At 39.4% G+C, this 15668-nt stretch overlaps 1 protein-coding gene across 4 annotated transcripts in view; it reads right to left on the bottom strand.

The window, feature by feature from the left end:
* Positions 1 to 2333: 2333 nt before the first annotated feature.
* The window catches only part of SLF2 (SMC5-SMC6 complex localization factor 2), a 30575-nt gene continuing 17240 nt past the window's right edge, over positions 2334 to 15668 (bottom strand). For all 4 annotated transcript variants that reach the window (XM_027907709.1, XM_027907700.1, XM_027907683.1 and 1 more), the window contains exons 10-20: positions 15278 to 15353; positions 13882 to 14023; positions 13321 to 13429; positions 12065 to 12241; positions 11414 to 11511; positions 10647 to 10734; positions 10012 to 10143; positions 9147 to 9224; positions 7458 to 7544; positions 6005 to 6073; positions 2334 to 4824 (exon numbers count right to left, since the gene is read on the bottom strand). In XM_027907709.1, coding sequence (XP_027763510.1) covers positions 4789 to 4824; positions 6005 to 6073; positions 7458 to 7544; positions 9147 to 9224; positions 10012 to 10143; positions 10647 to 10734; positions 11414 to 11511; positions 12065 to 12241; positions 13321 to 13429; positions 13882 to 14023; positions 15278 to 15353 — 1092 coding nt within the window. In that variant the 3' untranslated portion in view covers positions 2334 to 4788. The remainder of the gene's footprint in view (positions 4825 to 6004; positions 6074 to 7457; positions 7545 to 9146; positions 9225 to 10011; positions 10144 to 10646; positions 10735 to 11413; positions 11512 to 12064; positions 12242 to 13320; positions 13430 to 13881; positions 14024 to 15277; positions 15354 to 15668) is intronic.

Below are 15668 nucleotides of genomic sequence, written 5' to 3'. Positions count from 1 at the left end.
ATGGGACAGGCTCAGCTTCCAGCAAGCAGATCCATCTGTCTGAGAGCCTGAACGATGCTGTCTGAGGAGCCTGTGGCTGCCCTGCATGATTTACACTGCCTTTATAAAAGCCAGCAGTGTCAATAAAGCACGAAACAACGCCTAGCCACCCTCTCCCCACCGCTGTGCCTGGCAGCTTTAAGCTATTGTTTTTATTCCAGCTGCAGCTTGTTGGTCAGTCTGGAGAGGAAAGGGACCCTCTGCTCCTGCCTCTTCTCCAAGCAGGCTTCGAGAGAAGAGAGCCTGAGACCCAGAGTCACAGCCACGGAGCCTGCATGCCAAGCCACAACTCGCAGCACTCGCTGCTCAGGTGGAGGACTCGCCTCGTAGCACAAAAGCAGAATAAATCCATTTACCCTTTCTGCTTTTCTCTGCAAGAGGGAAGGAACATCACTCAGCCGGCTTCAGGCAGCTGCAGCCACAAATGCAAACGGAAGCACTGGGAGGAGGGTTTGTAAAAATGGCCCCTTTATACACCCTAACATACCATACGGGCCAAACCTGCCTTGAAAAGCTTTAGGTTTCCCTCCAGGCTGATGGCAAGGTCGCCTTGATGACAAGGAAGGGAACAATTCCAGTGGAGTTTCCATCCCTCCCCTATGACCTCCCTACAAGGAACTGGGAGGCGTCAGGAAAGCTGAAGGAGGTGAAACATTAGCAGCAGCTCATCACACAAAGACAGGGGAAGCATTCAAAAAAGTACAACATCCGAACGCCACTTAAAAGCAGCCTGAAAATACTGGAGCTGGCTTTCACCATCCAGACCAAAATATCAAGATGGGAAGATGCAAATGTTTTTCTTCTTTCACCACCCAGCCCTGCTTTTGATACCAGATAAAACACTCCCTTTCAAATTCCTAACTGCAAAGGCGAGGAAGTACTGGCTGAAAAAAGCATCAGTTAGGCAAACTAAAAGCATCTCCACAAGAAGCCCTTCGAGGAATTTACTTTCTCTAGGATCCTCCCCATCAGCAGCCCACGCCATTCGCCAGCACTGAAAGCCCTTTTCAACACGAGATAAGAAGAGGCGCAGCGGTAAAGCTGGCAAAACATCCACAAGGCAAAACATGAAGGTATTTGATAGCCTGGGGGGAAGATGGGAAAATGGCGTTTGAACATCACTGAGGGCACTCTGATAAGTTAAACCAGAAGGAATGAGCTAAATCCACTAATGATTGTCTGACCTCGCTGGGCAGATCCTTGGGAACTCCAAGGGATCCCCTCAGCAGCGATCCAGGCTCCTAAAAGCTCATCAAGCCTCTTCTCTGCCCCATGTCAGCCAGTCCCAAGAGTCCCCTTTTCTCTATTTCAGGATGCAGAAAAAAGCACTAGTATGTCAGTAATAAAAGCTGCCTCTTTGGCAGAGTGCTGTGTTTCCCACGGGGGAACCTTGGGCAAGAAGTTTTCCAAGAGCTCATAAACCCAAAGAATCAGATCCCAGAAAAATTAGGAGGGTCATCTCCAGCAGCACCCTTTCTGATACACCCTTTCCAGTGAAACAAAAAGTCACATAAACATGAGAAGCCAATGGAAGGCAAACAAACAAAAAACCAAAATACAACCCCAATGCCAGGGATACTACACTATACACGCATTTCTCCTGGGAAAGAAAACAAACCTACAAGACCTGTGTTAGTGCTGTAGCTCTAGTATTCCTGCTAGGGACAGGGTCAGAAGAAGAGCCCAACGACCTGGAAGTAGTTGCTTGAATCCCCATGAGACAGCAAATCCTCTCTCGAAGCCCACGTGCCTGAGTGTCGGCCCGAGGGCACCCAGACCCGACTGCTGGACAGTGCTGAGCACAGGCACCTTTAAGGGAGACAGACCTGGCTTGTCTGTGCTCAGAAAATTAACACCGCAGTACCCATCCCTCAGTATTAAAAGATGGTCTTTTTTCCCCATGGAAATGCTACCTCTAAAATACCCTCACAGCAATCTAACCAGATGCTCCACCAATAATAACACCACACTTCAGGTGTTTGCTCCAGTCACCTGCTTTGGCCAAAGACACCCTCAACTAAATCATCAGCTTGAAGGACTTCAGAGAGTTCCTGCAGCCACTGCATCAATGAAGTGTCCTACTGACCTTCAGCCAGACCTACCTGCAAGTCATTAATCACCTCTGAAATCCCCATCCATTACCAAGTTCCACAACAGGAACAGTGAGAATATGAGATGCACAAATAGTTTCGCCGGCAGGTTTCTTCAACTTTAAAACCAGAAGTGTTTATTTTAAGCCACAGAGAAGCTTGTCAGAAAATAAAAATAAAAGGCAAAGGGCCACAAACGTTTATTTTTATAATCAGCCTTTAATGTTTTCTGTGATTACTGATAAAGTGCATCTACTTCCACATGAAATGAGATTACATGGCTCCTAATACAGCCAACATAGTATCAAGAGATAGATCTCAGTGCAAAATGCTTATCTGTAAGACAAACAAAGCAGTCAAGACCTTTACTGTGCTAACAGCCTTTTCCAATGTGTGTAACTTCTGGCTGGGGGCTAACAAATGAGTTGGTAAACCTGCTGCCGTTGTGTTTTGCCATTTCATTGCCAGGAGTCCCTTGTAAAGACTCCATAGTGATGCTTTGGGATCGCCTCTGTAAGGATTCTCATGTGTCCTAATTCAACCCATGTCTAGTCTTCAGCAACCGGAGAATTACTTCTCAGCTACGAAACAGATGGAAGAGAAGTCCAGACAAAGTAGGAGGGGGAGAGGGAAAATGCTAGAATGTATAAATGTATCCATGGGCATTAAGCACAAAAACACAGGATTGGCTGAGCTGAGAATGATTTCAAGACTGTCTCCATTTATAGTAAGTTAATCAGCTGTGAACCCTAGAATTGTAACATGTGCCCTAAGACCAAAATAGGACCTGCAGCCATCTTTTTGTGAAACAGAGCTGAGGAATACCCACTTTGTCCAGGGACATTTAATTAGAAAGGCATGTCTGGTTTTATTTTTTCATTGTTCTGTGAAATAAAAGTAAATATCAAAGTTGTTATTTTATGTGGAAAAAAACCTCAGCAGTTTCAATGTGCTTTGAACTGCAGTACAAAAGCTGTTCATCTAAACCCCTCCCCTTTCCTTCCCCAAAATATACAGGACAGCAACATCAACTTTACATGGTAGGAAAATATATACACATTAAACACAGTAAACATTCTGCATTTTTTAAACTTTATACAACATTAGTGAAAAAAAATATGTTAATAAAATTACATATGATATATTCATACGATATATTCAACAGAGTAAGTAACTGCTATAAGAGGGAAGGCAGATAAGCTATCAAAGGCAGAGCAAGAGATGGCACTGACACAACTATATAACACTTGAAATGAAAGACAAAACACGTATTATATTTGCAAATTTATACTAAATTTCCTATAAGACATGCCCATTCCTTTACGTAAATTATACATAAAGAAATTTGAGGGGTTTATGGTTGGCAGGGTTTTTTTAGCCTTATTTTACATTCTTACCATAGGGAGTTTATCATACAAGACAGGGTAATCTCCAAGAATTAAAAGGAAACAGTATTATAAAATGCACACGGTGATGTTATTAAAAATCTTGCTAAGGGAATCTGAGTTAGTGCTGCTATTCAATACCCTAACTTTCTCTTCTTATATACATCCATCCTACAAATAAACCACAGTGTAAGATTTAAATGATAGCATTTGCACAGAGAGCACAAAAGCAAATCATATCTTCCTTCCATTATTTCACAAACAGCTTCCATTATTTCATAAACGCTCCTGAAGCTTTGAGCACATATTGTGTGTGCAGCAGGACTTCACACCAAGGAATTTAGACATCATATGGCTTTCACAGTTTTTACACAGGTGAGCCAAATGCTCATCTCAAATCTCCACTGAGCTGATATTTAGGATTAGTATTTTCTCCATTAATAGGAAGGGAAGTCAGATACACTAGTGGTGTAATAAGATCTCATTTATATTCAGTCTTACAGAAACACTTCTGTGTGGTCACACTCACTGCATAAATTTATGCCTGAAGATGAGGAAGGTAAGTTAAAATGAACACTTCACTGTAGCAAATGTCATTTGTTCTTTGATAAAACACAACCAGAGGAAATGAGCTTCCACTTGAACTGTTTGGACACAACCACTCTGAGTTCTGTTTCTATCCTCAAGTGAACAAAAGAGCTGTCACTTGGTTCACGTGCAACTGCTGTATTTTGTGTTTTTAAGAGACACTGGATGTTCATACCAATTCTGCCTTGCAGATTAGCATGACGCAGCCCAGTTCTGAACCACTTCCTCACCTCAAGGGAGGTCTAACGCTCTTTCTGAACTCACATTCCATATCACAGGGCAGTTCTTTCCCAGCCAACCTAAAACAATGCTTGCAGGTATCTGCTGGCAAGAAAATGAATATATACCGTTTTCAAATATGTTTTATGATTAACAATGAAAACAAGAAAACTTCCCTCAGCTTTCAGCATGGTAAAATATTTCTAGCCAATTTTAAGAAGGCTATAGAAATGGATGTGGGTTTTTTTTCAGTTTACCCACATTAATTTTTCAGAAGTAGAGCATCTGTTGTAATAGCGAAGGTTAACCAAATTAGATCCTCATGTTTCTAGTGCCTGTCTGAATCAAGTTCAAATTCTAACTCAGGTGACTGATTTCTTCTGTTCCAAACAAGGTGAAGCTTCATTCATTTTGCATCTTCCTTGGTTTCAGAGTTTTTCGTTATTTTCCCTGAACTAGGAAAGATTTCATGAATCTGGCTCCCAGAAGTCATGCAGTTTTCCCTAAAGAGTAAAAACAAATCAGTACACAAGTCAGAAAACCAATGTCAGAAGAAATGAGTAGAGTAGGCAGGTGCTTAGCTTGGGAGCACCACATTGTATTGCAAATCCCTAGAATTTTATTCTGACACACTTGCCAATTTCCCATATAAGAATCAGCATTTCAGAGATATCCCTGATATCTCTGAAAAAAACAACTCTGAAAGAGCTGCATCATTATCAACTTTCATCAATTGCTAAGCAGATTCTGCAGCCATGTGTTACACTATAATTCCCTCCTCCTCTATAATAAAAAATATCACACACAACACACACAACGTATTTTTTTGCACATTTTTGCGAGTCTTTACAGACAAATGGTTGATTACACAGTTTTTAACTGCAATCAATACTAAGCATATAAGCGCTATTTAAATTTTATGTAAATTATACCCTCATTACTGGAAAGCTAAGCTTTTCCAAGACACATAGCTCTATGCTTCAAGACAGGACTCAAACAGTTGGTCTGATCACACTACAATAGAAACCTTAGAAGCCAAGGCTGGAGGAAATGGCTCTGAGCTCTAGGTATCACTAGAAATTATCCATCTATTTCACCAAGGCCAGCTAGGTGTCAGGAAGGCAAATATTTTGGAGAGACTTATCGTGGCATTATTCACTACTGCATACTTCTACGAAGCATGAAAGGCTTTGCCTAATCATTGCGTTAAATTTTACACATTCAAAAGGGAAGGAGTTATCAAAAGCCCTTAAACATATGTGGATAGAAACCCTGGACTCAAGAAGTCTTGAAGCCACACGCTGCCAGACCACAGCAGGAAGTGCATCGCTTCATTCCTGCCCCAATGTCCTTTCTGAAGCATCTGTTAATAACTGTAATCAGAGACAGGCCCTATGACTCGATTCATTACCAGCATTTCACTGTATTACGCACACATTTACAAAAGTGTCACTTTTAAGGATGAAGACGACATCTCGGTTTTACCGAAGCCAGCAAAGTAAGAATTTTAATTAAAATCTATTCTAATACATGTCAGTGTATTCCACAGCCATGCCACTTATGAAGGAAAAAAAAACCAAAACAACAATCTCTTCAAAAGAATATGCTATTTTCAAGTGGTAAAAAAATGAGTTAAATGCACTCCACAATGTGGGAAGAGAGAAAAAGGTTTCATTACAGTACCTGAGTAAGCCGAGTGGTTTGTATCACATCCTGCCATTTGGTGTGTATCCTAGCAGCTAAGTCTTTTACCTGCAAATTCAGATTGGTTAGTTTAGCCATTTATGTTAAAAAAAAGCCTAAATCATACCCTTTGTTCCCCCACCAGCCTCAAACTCATAAAACCCCAGATAACCCAACATCCAAGGTTTACTGGAAGGGAATAACTTTACTGGCACAAAGGATCACTACCTCAACTTCAGGTCCCTGTAATTTGGGACTCTGAATTCAAAGTCATGTACTCCACACAAACACATTAGAGGCACATGACTCCCTGTGTTAAATGTCTGGAATCAGCATGCAAACCTCTGGCCTCCAAACATCATCTCATCTTTGGGTAAGTGAGGTTTGTTACACCAGTCTGACTGTACCTAGAACTGCAATCACAAAAGTCAACAATGCAGCACTGGTGGCTTCTGAAACAAAGTCCTTATACATAAACTGTGCTTTTTCATAACCAATCACAAGCAGGTGTTTAATCCAGGTCATTCACACTGAGATATGCTTCATATGCTGTGTTAAAACCCAGCACAGTGGTGTCCTCTGGAAGTTGCTGTCCTATTACATAAATGAAGTGATGGAGAAAACCTGAGAAAGATTTTCCCCTCCCAATGCAAGGGCATACAGAAACAAAAGTGAAAGCGACCAGAGTCACAACAATCCAAGGCGACAGTAATTAACTTGTTAAAAGGATCCATGCTCGACTAAGCTGGCTGAATAAGAAAAAAAAGAATCTTCTTGAGAGGTAAGGAAGCACACAACTGCAGAGGTCTGATTTAAAGCTGCAGAAGCCAAGGGGTTTTCTAAGCTGAGGATGAATACTTTTTCACTGAGATGATTTATTTGTTTTGCTAGGACAGCATGCAAAGCATGAAGGTCACAAAATTAGGACTACCACTAGTAAGCCCCGTGCCACAAAGCAAACAAAAGGCAATTGTCCAAGCTCGATGCTGCGTCACATACACTGCTGGCTCAAAGCCACAACGTTTTTAATTAACTCATTCATTTGAAAGATAAAATGGAGACTCATGCAAGATAGGCTACTTTTTCAGTCCTCTGTATCCTGCCCTGCATGTAGGCTCTGCTCTTCCAATTAGAATGAGCTGTCAGTGACTGCCACAGAAAGAAACAGAGCAATTCTGTGGGCCTAGAAGTTGAGATGCCTGGTTAAAAGAAAGACAAGCTCATTTTTTACAGCTGTTAAGAGTCCTGTTGTTCCCAAAAGGAATGTTTTCAGTGAATTAAAATGGGCATTTATTTAGCAAAGACATGGTGCAGATAGAACAGAAAAAAAACCCAAACCCATGAGGAACTCCTGGAATTTCCAGGGCTGGGATGAGGCAACAACAAGCATCACAAACACTAAAAGACATGCAAACCCAGACCAAAACAAAATATATCAATTTCTGTGTCTTACCTTAGATCGATAAAACAGCCTTGCATCTTCCCTAATATCACCTTTTACGTACCTATCTAAGGCACGACAGAGCTTCAGTATGTGTTGCTAAATAAAGATAAAAGCGTACAGCTATTAAATCCTTCATGTCAATACTAAAAGTTTTATTCAAATATTATATGAATTTCAAAAATGATATGCTTTGGTTTGATTTTTTTCTCAGAAATACACAGGAAGGAAAGGGAAAAGACAGAAAACAAGATCACACGATCCTCTGTCAGTTGCTCATGTGCACCTGGTAAACCTGGTCTAAGTGTTTTTAAAAATAGTTTCAAAGTACAGCAGAGCTATACATCACAAATTTTAAAGTTTTTTAGCTAATTTGCAAATCCTTTATGTCCCCAAAGTAGCAAACACAGTGTGGTGCCATTCACATCTTTTATCAGCAAAAAAAAAACTTCTGAAGCTACAATAGCTAAAAATAACCTTTTCAGTAATGATGACTCAGGTAATTTCTTTTGTAGGAATTGGCTGAGCAGGTAAAATATATCCAAGGCTTATGTGCTGATCTGTTATTTGTCTCTAAATTTTTGATTACTTTAATAAAGCAGTTTTGCCACTTCATAATCTCCTGATAATGACTCCCAAGGTCTTCCACATTCTGTTAATTTCTTCATAAAGTTCCTGGTTTCAATCTCTGACTGAACAGCTGCAAAGAGGCTCTGCCCTCCAGAACAGGTAAGACATGCTGAAATTCTACTTATAAACAAACATGTGCTGGTGTCTCAAGGCCACCACAATTTACCCCACTGAACTGGAGGAGGACCAGGATTGAAATAGATTGATTTTACACAAGTCTAGCCCACACAGAATTCAGCCACACCCCTCCGGCCACCTGATGACTAACAGGTCAGGGAATAATAGACTTTCTTCATTAAGAAATGGAGACATTAAAAAAAAAATCTCAAAAAGATCAAGTCCTCCACAAATCCAAGCAGCTAACTGAGACACTTAAGCCTCCAAATGTAACCAAACATTACTGCTTTACTTCTCTCAAACAGTTCATAGGACAGATTTCTTAAAAGCCAAGAGTGATCCCACAGGACTGAAGGTTTACACAAACACCTTGCACCTCCCAGCCAGTGGTCACAGAAATCTGAACAGGATTACTGAAAGGCTAAGCAGAAGGCATTACTTAACAGATGTTCACATCACACAGCACAAAGGAGCTACCGCTACACAGAAAAGCTACAGTGCTAGCTTTCACTTGCTGCATGGCTGCACTCCAGGACAGAAAACTGTAATGTGTTTGAACACATTTTACCAGCTATTTTTAAAGTGGGTGTTTTTTTTTTTCTAGATTGAAAAATTTCAATCCTACTTCAAAAGTTGTTAGGATCATTTGACTTCTTAGAATTTCTGTGTGGAGTTAATCTCCAGATACTTTCAGAGAACGATTAACACAATAAATGCCTGCTCATCCACGGCATTATGTTTTGAGGTAACTCTATTCACAAAAATGCAGAAGAGGTTTCTTTCTTTGCAGTAAGCCCAGACAAGCTCTTCTGCATTTACCTTGCCTCAGAACAAAAGTTTCCCCCAGTGCTATTATCCATGGTGATCACATGATAGCTCTTACCAAAACAGACCAAGTGTGCATGATAAACAGTCTTCTAAAAATCTAAAGGTCTAGCCACTGAAGTCACTTACCCGTTGATCAGAATTTACAACATCAAAGAAACTGGCTTCACTGACTAGATGAAGGAGGATGTAGATTAAGTAGTATGCCTGGAGAGAAATCAAAAGAGCTTTAGCAGTCAAAGCACCATTATAGCTCTTTGCATCTAGAAACAACAGCACCATCTTTGCTTTCTGGAATGATTCCTCCAACAGCCAGGCCAATGGTCTACACATCTGCCTGAATAACTAATTGGAAACAGTATATCCACGTATAGAAACATTTTAAAATGGTATTACAGTGTTTTACGTAAGTAACCTCAGTAACCCATAAAAATTTCTGTGGTTTTAATAACTGAAAATTAAATTCAGCAGTTGGCTTTATTTTCCCATCATCTACATCCAGATTAAAATCCACGATAACATTCAAATAACCAAACCAATATTCAATTTTTATATGGATAGAAATACTAAGTCTTTGTAACACTTGTTTATGAGAAAAGATTAATGAAAGATCCATAAATATCCTTCTGAAGCCTGCAGGTGAAGGTCTGGCTCAGCACCAAACAGTTTCCACCAATTACATCAGAAGGGAGGGAGGATCTGATTACAGAAGTCAGGACTCAAGAAATCCATGTGACTCAGAAAATCTGACCATTTCCTTGTTTGTAAAACAGCCCAATACAAGCTCCTCCATCATGTGCTACTTCTTTCCCTCCTCCATGACTATAATCAAAACTGAATATGAATAATATTTTAAAGATGAACAGCAACAAAGTAGTGTACATTCAGTTCCATGTACAGAACTGTCCACAGTTAACAAAAACTAAAAGAAACATTCTCAAGTGTAGAAGATGCATAAAAAGACAAATGCAAAAAACCACTATTGGCTATATACCTCCTGTTCTAGTTCTACATTAACGTGGTCTTCATAGGCATTCTGCTCCTCCAGTCCTTCTCTCGTCTTTCTCATCTTCTTCAGTAGCACAGAAGGTTTCATACACACCACAAACTGATGTAGAAGAGACATCTACACATACAAACATTAACAAAATGGACTGGTTTACTGGCAACAGAAAACTGGAAACCGAGTGCCACTACATTATTTGTCCATTAAGACTAGAACAGAAAAGGAATTCTTAATTAAAAAGGAAGTTTTCTTGCCTTGAGTAGTTTTTTACTATTTACAGACTAAAGTGTTTGTACATCACCTCAATAAAAATATCAAACCTATGAAACAGTGTCACCACATGAATATGGAAGGAAGACTTAAAGAACTGTAGACCTCTTTCCAATGTCTAAAACTGATGTTTAGGCACAAACAATACTGCACTTATAAGCTGCAGAACATGCAGATTACACACATGTGCAAATCTACTTTTAATACTAATCTAAATGGAAAATTATTCACTGGTAATTTTGCAAGTTTCTTGAAAAGAGGCTTACAATAAAACATAAAACACAAAACATAAACACACAATATAAGTGTTCTAAACTTCCAAGTTATATAAACACAACACGTATATGCAGTACCTGCTTGTCACTGTCATCAGGTATTTCTATATGCTTTTTATGAAGAAGTTTTGAAATTATCACTAGGCTAAGACGTCGTCTTAGTTCCCTGAAAAACAATTTTAAAAAATTATTTCCATAGAATTTCTCAAATCCACACTGTTTCTACAAAGTATATGAGGCTATGCATGGCTTCCCTAGACATAAACTTGCCTACAACCATTAAATTGGGTTTTCTGAATATAGGTGCTATTAAACTAGTAAAGAGGCAAGTAAAACAGAAGTACCTTAGCTTTTACACAAGTACACACTGCTAGATACTTGTCTCTAAGCTTGAAATGGATGACCCAATTAATTCTCCTTTCTCAGATACACTGTAACATATTAATTTCAAAGATACAGAACTCGGAGTGATGCTTAGAAGTAGACATGAATCACCCAAAGAAAATTTAATTTTTGGTCATTCAGACAAGAATTAGGGTAGGTGATGGATGTCAGAATATAGAAGTTAAGGCTTTCTTTACTCTAGGGTACCAGAAACGTGCAGCCCAGAAACTACATATAAAATTTAACTAAGCTTTTTCACAGCAGAGGTGATCAGGAAGCTGAACATGCACACCAAGAACTGCATAGACATCGGTATCACACGAGAAAACACAAATACTTTTTTTTGAAGCGCCATGGAATACCTGTACAGTCTGACAAATTGCATTTATCAGACTTTGAGCTTATACAGATAAATCATCTGTTAAAGATCCTACACATTTCTGAGGTTACAGTGTCATTACCGTCCACGCACTATCCAGCTTGGCACGAGCTGAACCAGCCACAGGAGATTATGGTGATGACCAGAAAGTTCACTCAGTGCCACACAGAGCTCGGGCATCTTTAAAAAGAACAACAAAACATCCTGAGACTGAAGAACGGTAGTTTGCTTTATTTGCCAAGAATACATCTACTCCCTAGAAACATACCATAAGGGATAAAAGGAACAGATCTAGCCTATGATGCACATAAAGAGATTTCTGCATTGCACCTGTAGTTAAGCCTGCTAAATGCTATTTTAGGTATGGTAGTTGAGATCAGATTGCTTTTAATTACATCTTAGCAGCTTAGTGCAATAATGTCTCATTCTTTCAGAGAGCCATTTTAAACAGACAACTATTTTAGTAAACAATCTTAAGATAAATACAACAGTCCTCTTGCAGAAATGGACAGGCAAGCACGTCATGCAACAAAAACCCTCTCAGTGTACACACCCACTTCATAAATCTCACACAAACTCAAAGCTTCAAATTTTCCTATTACAAGTATTATCAAAAATTTTGTATTACATTTTCAAGCAGTATTTTTCAGATATGTCAAGTAAAAAAAAAAAGAAAACTTCAAAGCAGAAGCTGCAGTTTCACAAATCCAGTACGATTAATTTTTGAAGTTACCTTTGTATCCCAGTCTTTTATACTCATCAGAAGCTTTACAAAAAGGCACTGAAGATCTACCAAGGGAACTCGCTTCAGCTGTTTCTCCAAGCTTATTTTAAATAGCAACAGAAGCAGCAGCCATATTTCTTCATCAGTATATCCATCTTGAATTACTGTTGTACAGAAATCTAGAAACTTTAAAAGAAATATGAAGTATTAACATCTGAAATTGGGTTAGCTTATTTTGAAGCATGATGAGAACTTTAGTTTTCCACCCTCACATTAAAAGTACCTCAAATGATGTATTGTTTTTGCACACTTGTGTACTAACTCTCCCCATCTCCTGGTAACAGCACTCAAAAGGTTTTTTTTATACCTGCTGGAGGCTCATTTTTTGGACAATGGCAATATTCCCCAGACAGTAATCTTTCTCTACTGCACAGACTTTCTAAATGCACCAGTATGAGAACATAAATCAAGATATTTTTCCCCACCCAGTTATTATCATATATACTTACAATACAGGATGAATGTGTAAATGAGAACACAAATTAATCAAGAGATACGTATTTAGTCTCTAGTGGAAATGCTCCAAGTGCCTCTTTTTCAACTATGAGATTTTATAGTTAAAAAATCTCTAAACAAATGATCAGGAGGATTCAGAGACTTCCACAAGGAACACTGAAATCAGTTATAAAATCAGTATTTTCACCATACAACTTTAATCACAGGGAACTGGCCTGTGAAGTGTGATGGGCACTCATCCAGCCTACAGGACACAATGCATGGCTCTAACAGCTCACTTCCACAGGAAAGTCAGTCACAGCTCCATCTGCCCTTCATGAGCTCCCACCTCATTCCCCTTGCCCTGCACAGGGACCAATCACATAACCCTGAGAGCTGCATTAACACACTGAGGCAGCATAAAAAATATGAGCCAGCATCAACTCCTCTTCCCATTTCCACTGGAACACATAAATGAATAGTTTCTTCTACATGAGGGAGCCAAGATGTTTGATAAAGTGCCACAGCTGGAAAAGGGAGGCAGAAAAACTGTGCAGTTGTGAGTGAAGCCAATGGGAGTCACGAAAACTGAAGTTTCCAACAAGCTTGCAATAAACTCTGCTGAACATGAAGCTAAAACAGCATGTGCACTCAGGACAGAATCTACTCACCAAACATGCTCAGGACTGCAAACCCCATCCTCCCTCCCAAAAGAAAGCACATACACAAAAAAACCAAACCCAACCCACAAAAATCTGATTTTTTTTTACCTTAATCACATTAATTAAATTGTTTTCAAGTAGACTGGAGAAGGCTGGACTGGCAGAGGCTAGGTCTCCTCCTGGCTGTTGTTGACTCACTGCTTCTTGCACCCGACTTCTAATAAAAGAGACACAATCTGAGCAATAAATGAACAATTTAAGAGCCCACAAAGGCCTCTTTACATCAAACTGAAGGAAAAAAACCCTGCATGTTTCAAAATGCCCTCAAATCAAAACAATCCTCAGTTATAGAGCACACACATCTAACTCAATTTGTAGCCAACTACCTACAATTCTGCTCAGCTATTTAAGCAACATTCCTGCAAACCTCCACTAGGAAAAAGCAGGACAAAGGACTCTGCTCTGGTTTGCTGAATCCTTACTTAGCAGGTATGGTTTGAAGTTCTGGGTTATTTACTCCTACTAAGACCTGAGTTGAGAACTTTAAGAAAAGTATGGCTTGATGGAAGGGAGGGGAAATAAAGAACCATCTAAGGTTCTTTTACATTCTAAGCCCGAGATTTGCTTTCAATGGATGTAAGCAACAAATATCAAAAGGAAAACACTTACAAAATATCAGGCTTGATAAAGCTGGGCTGAAGATGTTCCAATGAAAAGAGAGATCTAAACGCAATGCCCATATTGACAAAAACAGCTGATATATCTGCTATTGAAGGAATCCACAGTTTAGAGGGTTCATCACTGATGGAAGCTAGAAATAAAAGAGATGGAATGGATTAGATTTAAATTTAGTTCTTAGCACTAGTTCCTTTTAAGGGAAACAAATAAGCTCAGCAGTCTGCAGTTCTACCAGCTCTCATCTCAGAAGAGTCGGTATACTGAACAATATGCTTATGTTCAGAATGAGGAGGGGGAAAAAAGGTCTAACACAGTATTTTACACTAGAGAAATGACTACATAACAGTTTCAATTATTTTCTAGTTCCATCAATCTTTTATCACAGCTCTCTTTCATCACAAACAGTAGAACAAGCAAGGAGGCAATATTTATTTCTAAGAGAATACACAGATTACTGTTCTGTGTAAGAAGGAGTTACCATAGTGGGACTGGAAGAAAGCTAAGTAAGATTTGAAAACAGGCAAGGTTTCTGAAACACAAGTGCTAAACAAGGATCTCTCCCAGTCTTAATTCTTTGAATGTTCATTCATCATCTTGAACTGTTCATTCAGAATCAAGCCTAATGCCAGCAAGGCACAAAATAAAGGAGGCTACATTCTCTCTCGTATCAGCTCACAGTCTGATTTTAAACAAGAATTAAAATATGGGGTATAATTTGGACAGGCCTGAGCAAATACTTCCAAGAGAACCACATTGTTTTAACATTAACTGGCAGCCTTAAATGAATGTGACTTTTGATGGATCTGAGTGAAGACACAGGGGACATACAAAGGAACTTGGGGGAAAGTATTTAAGAGTACAGATGAAGGAAGGCAAACACACACGACACTAACAGCAGCATGAGCTGAAGCAGATCCTTCTAAGTGTTTTTGTGCAGCTGTATGATCCTCTCTACTTTTGCCATTTATCTGGAAAGTAAACCACGCAGTGCTACAAACTGTGTATGTCGCTGTGAAAAACATCTTGTGAGGGTCTGCATCTTGCAAAGCAAAAGAAGGAAAGGAGGGCACACTTTTGAGGAGACTTGGGCTTCTCTTCAGGTCAATTCTATTTGTGAGATACCAGACATGAATTTAAAAGGCTCTGTACTGGATGCACTGCTTTGCAGGTAGGTGCCAGGACCACACACTGTGGTACAGCTTGCGCACACTCAGTGAAGACCAACCCCCAGTATTTGTGCATTACATAAGTAAAAGAAGAGCCTACATTCATGCCAAAATCACAGCATAGAACTACAACCTTTAACTTTCTCACAAACACTTTTCTAAACTTGAGTGGAGAGACACCTTCATTTAGGTGGCCACCTTTTCACCCTTCCAATACTTACAGTTTTTTAGTGTTAGCTCCATCAATCTGTCTAAAATCTGAGTGGAAACACAATGGTCAGGATGAATAGACATCATCTATGGAGAGAAAAGAAAGTACACATGAAAAACCAAGCTGCATGATGGCATTGGTTCTAATTTAAAAAATCCCCAAAACCAAAACCAAAACCAACATACAACTCCTTGGCAGAAAAAGTAAGAAACAGTAACAGATTAAAAAAATACCCAGCCCTAAAAAAACCAACCCCAAAGCCTCTAAAGCAAGATATACCAAGGAGAAAAGAGTACTCTGAATACTGATTATTTCAAGCAGTGCAAAAATGCTATGAATACTTTAAAATTAATTATTTACAATATTGGAATGCTGTAACTCCATGTTAGTTCATTAGAAAG

Source organism: Empidonax traillii, unplaced genomic scaffold (genome assembly GCF_003031625.1).
Source record: "Empidonax traillii isolate 1590-97213 ecotype Southwest subspecies unplaced genomic scaffold, ASM303162v1 scaffold27:size3997909, whole genome shotgun sequence".
Lineage (NCBI taxonomy): Eukaryota > Metazoa > Chordata > Aves > Passeriformes > Tyrannidae > Empidonax > Empidonax traillii.
This window is presented reverse-complemented; position numbering and strand designations above follow the sequence as displayed.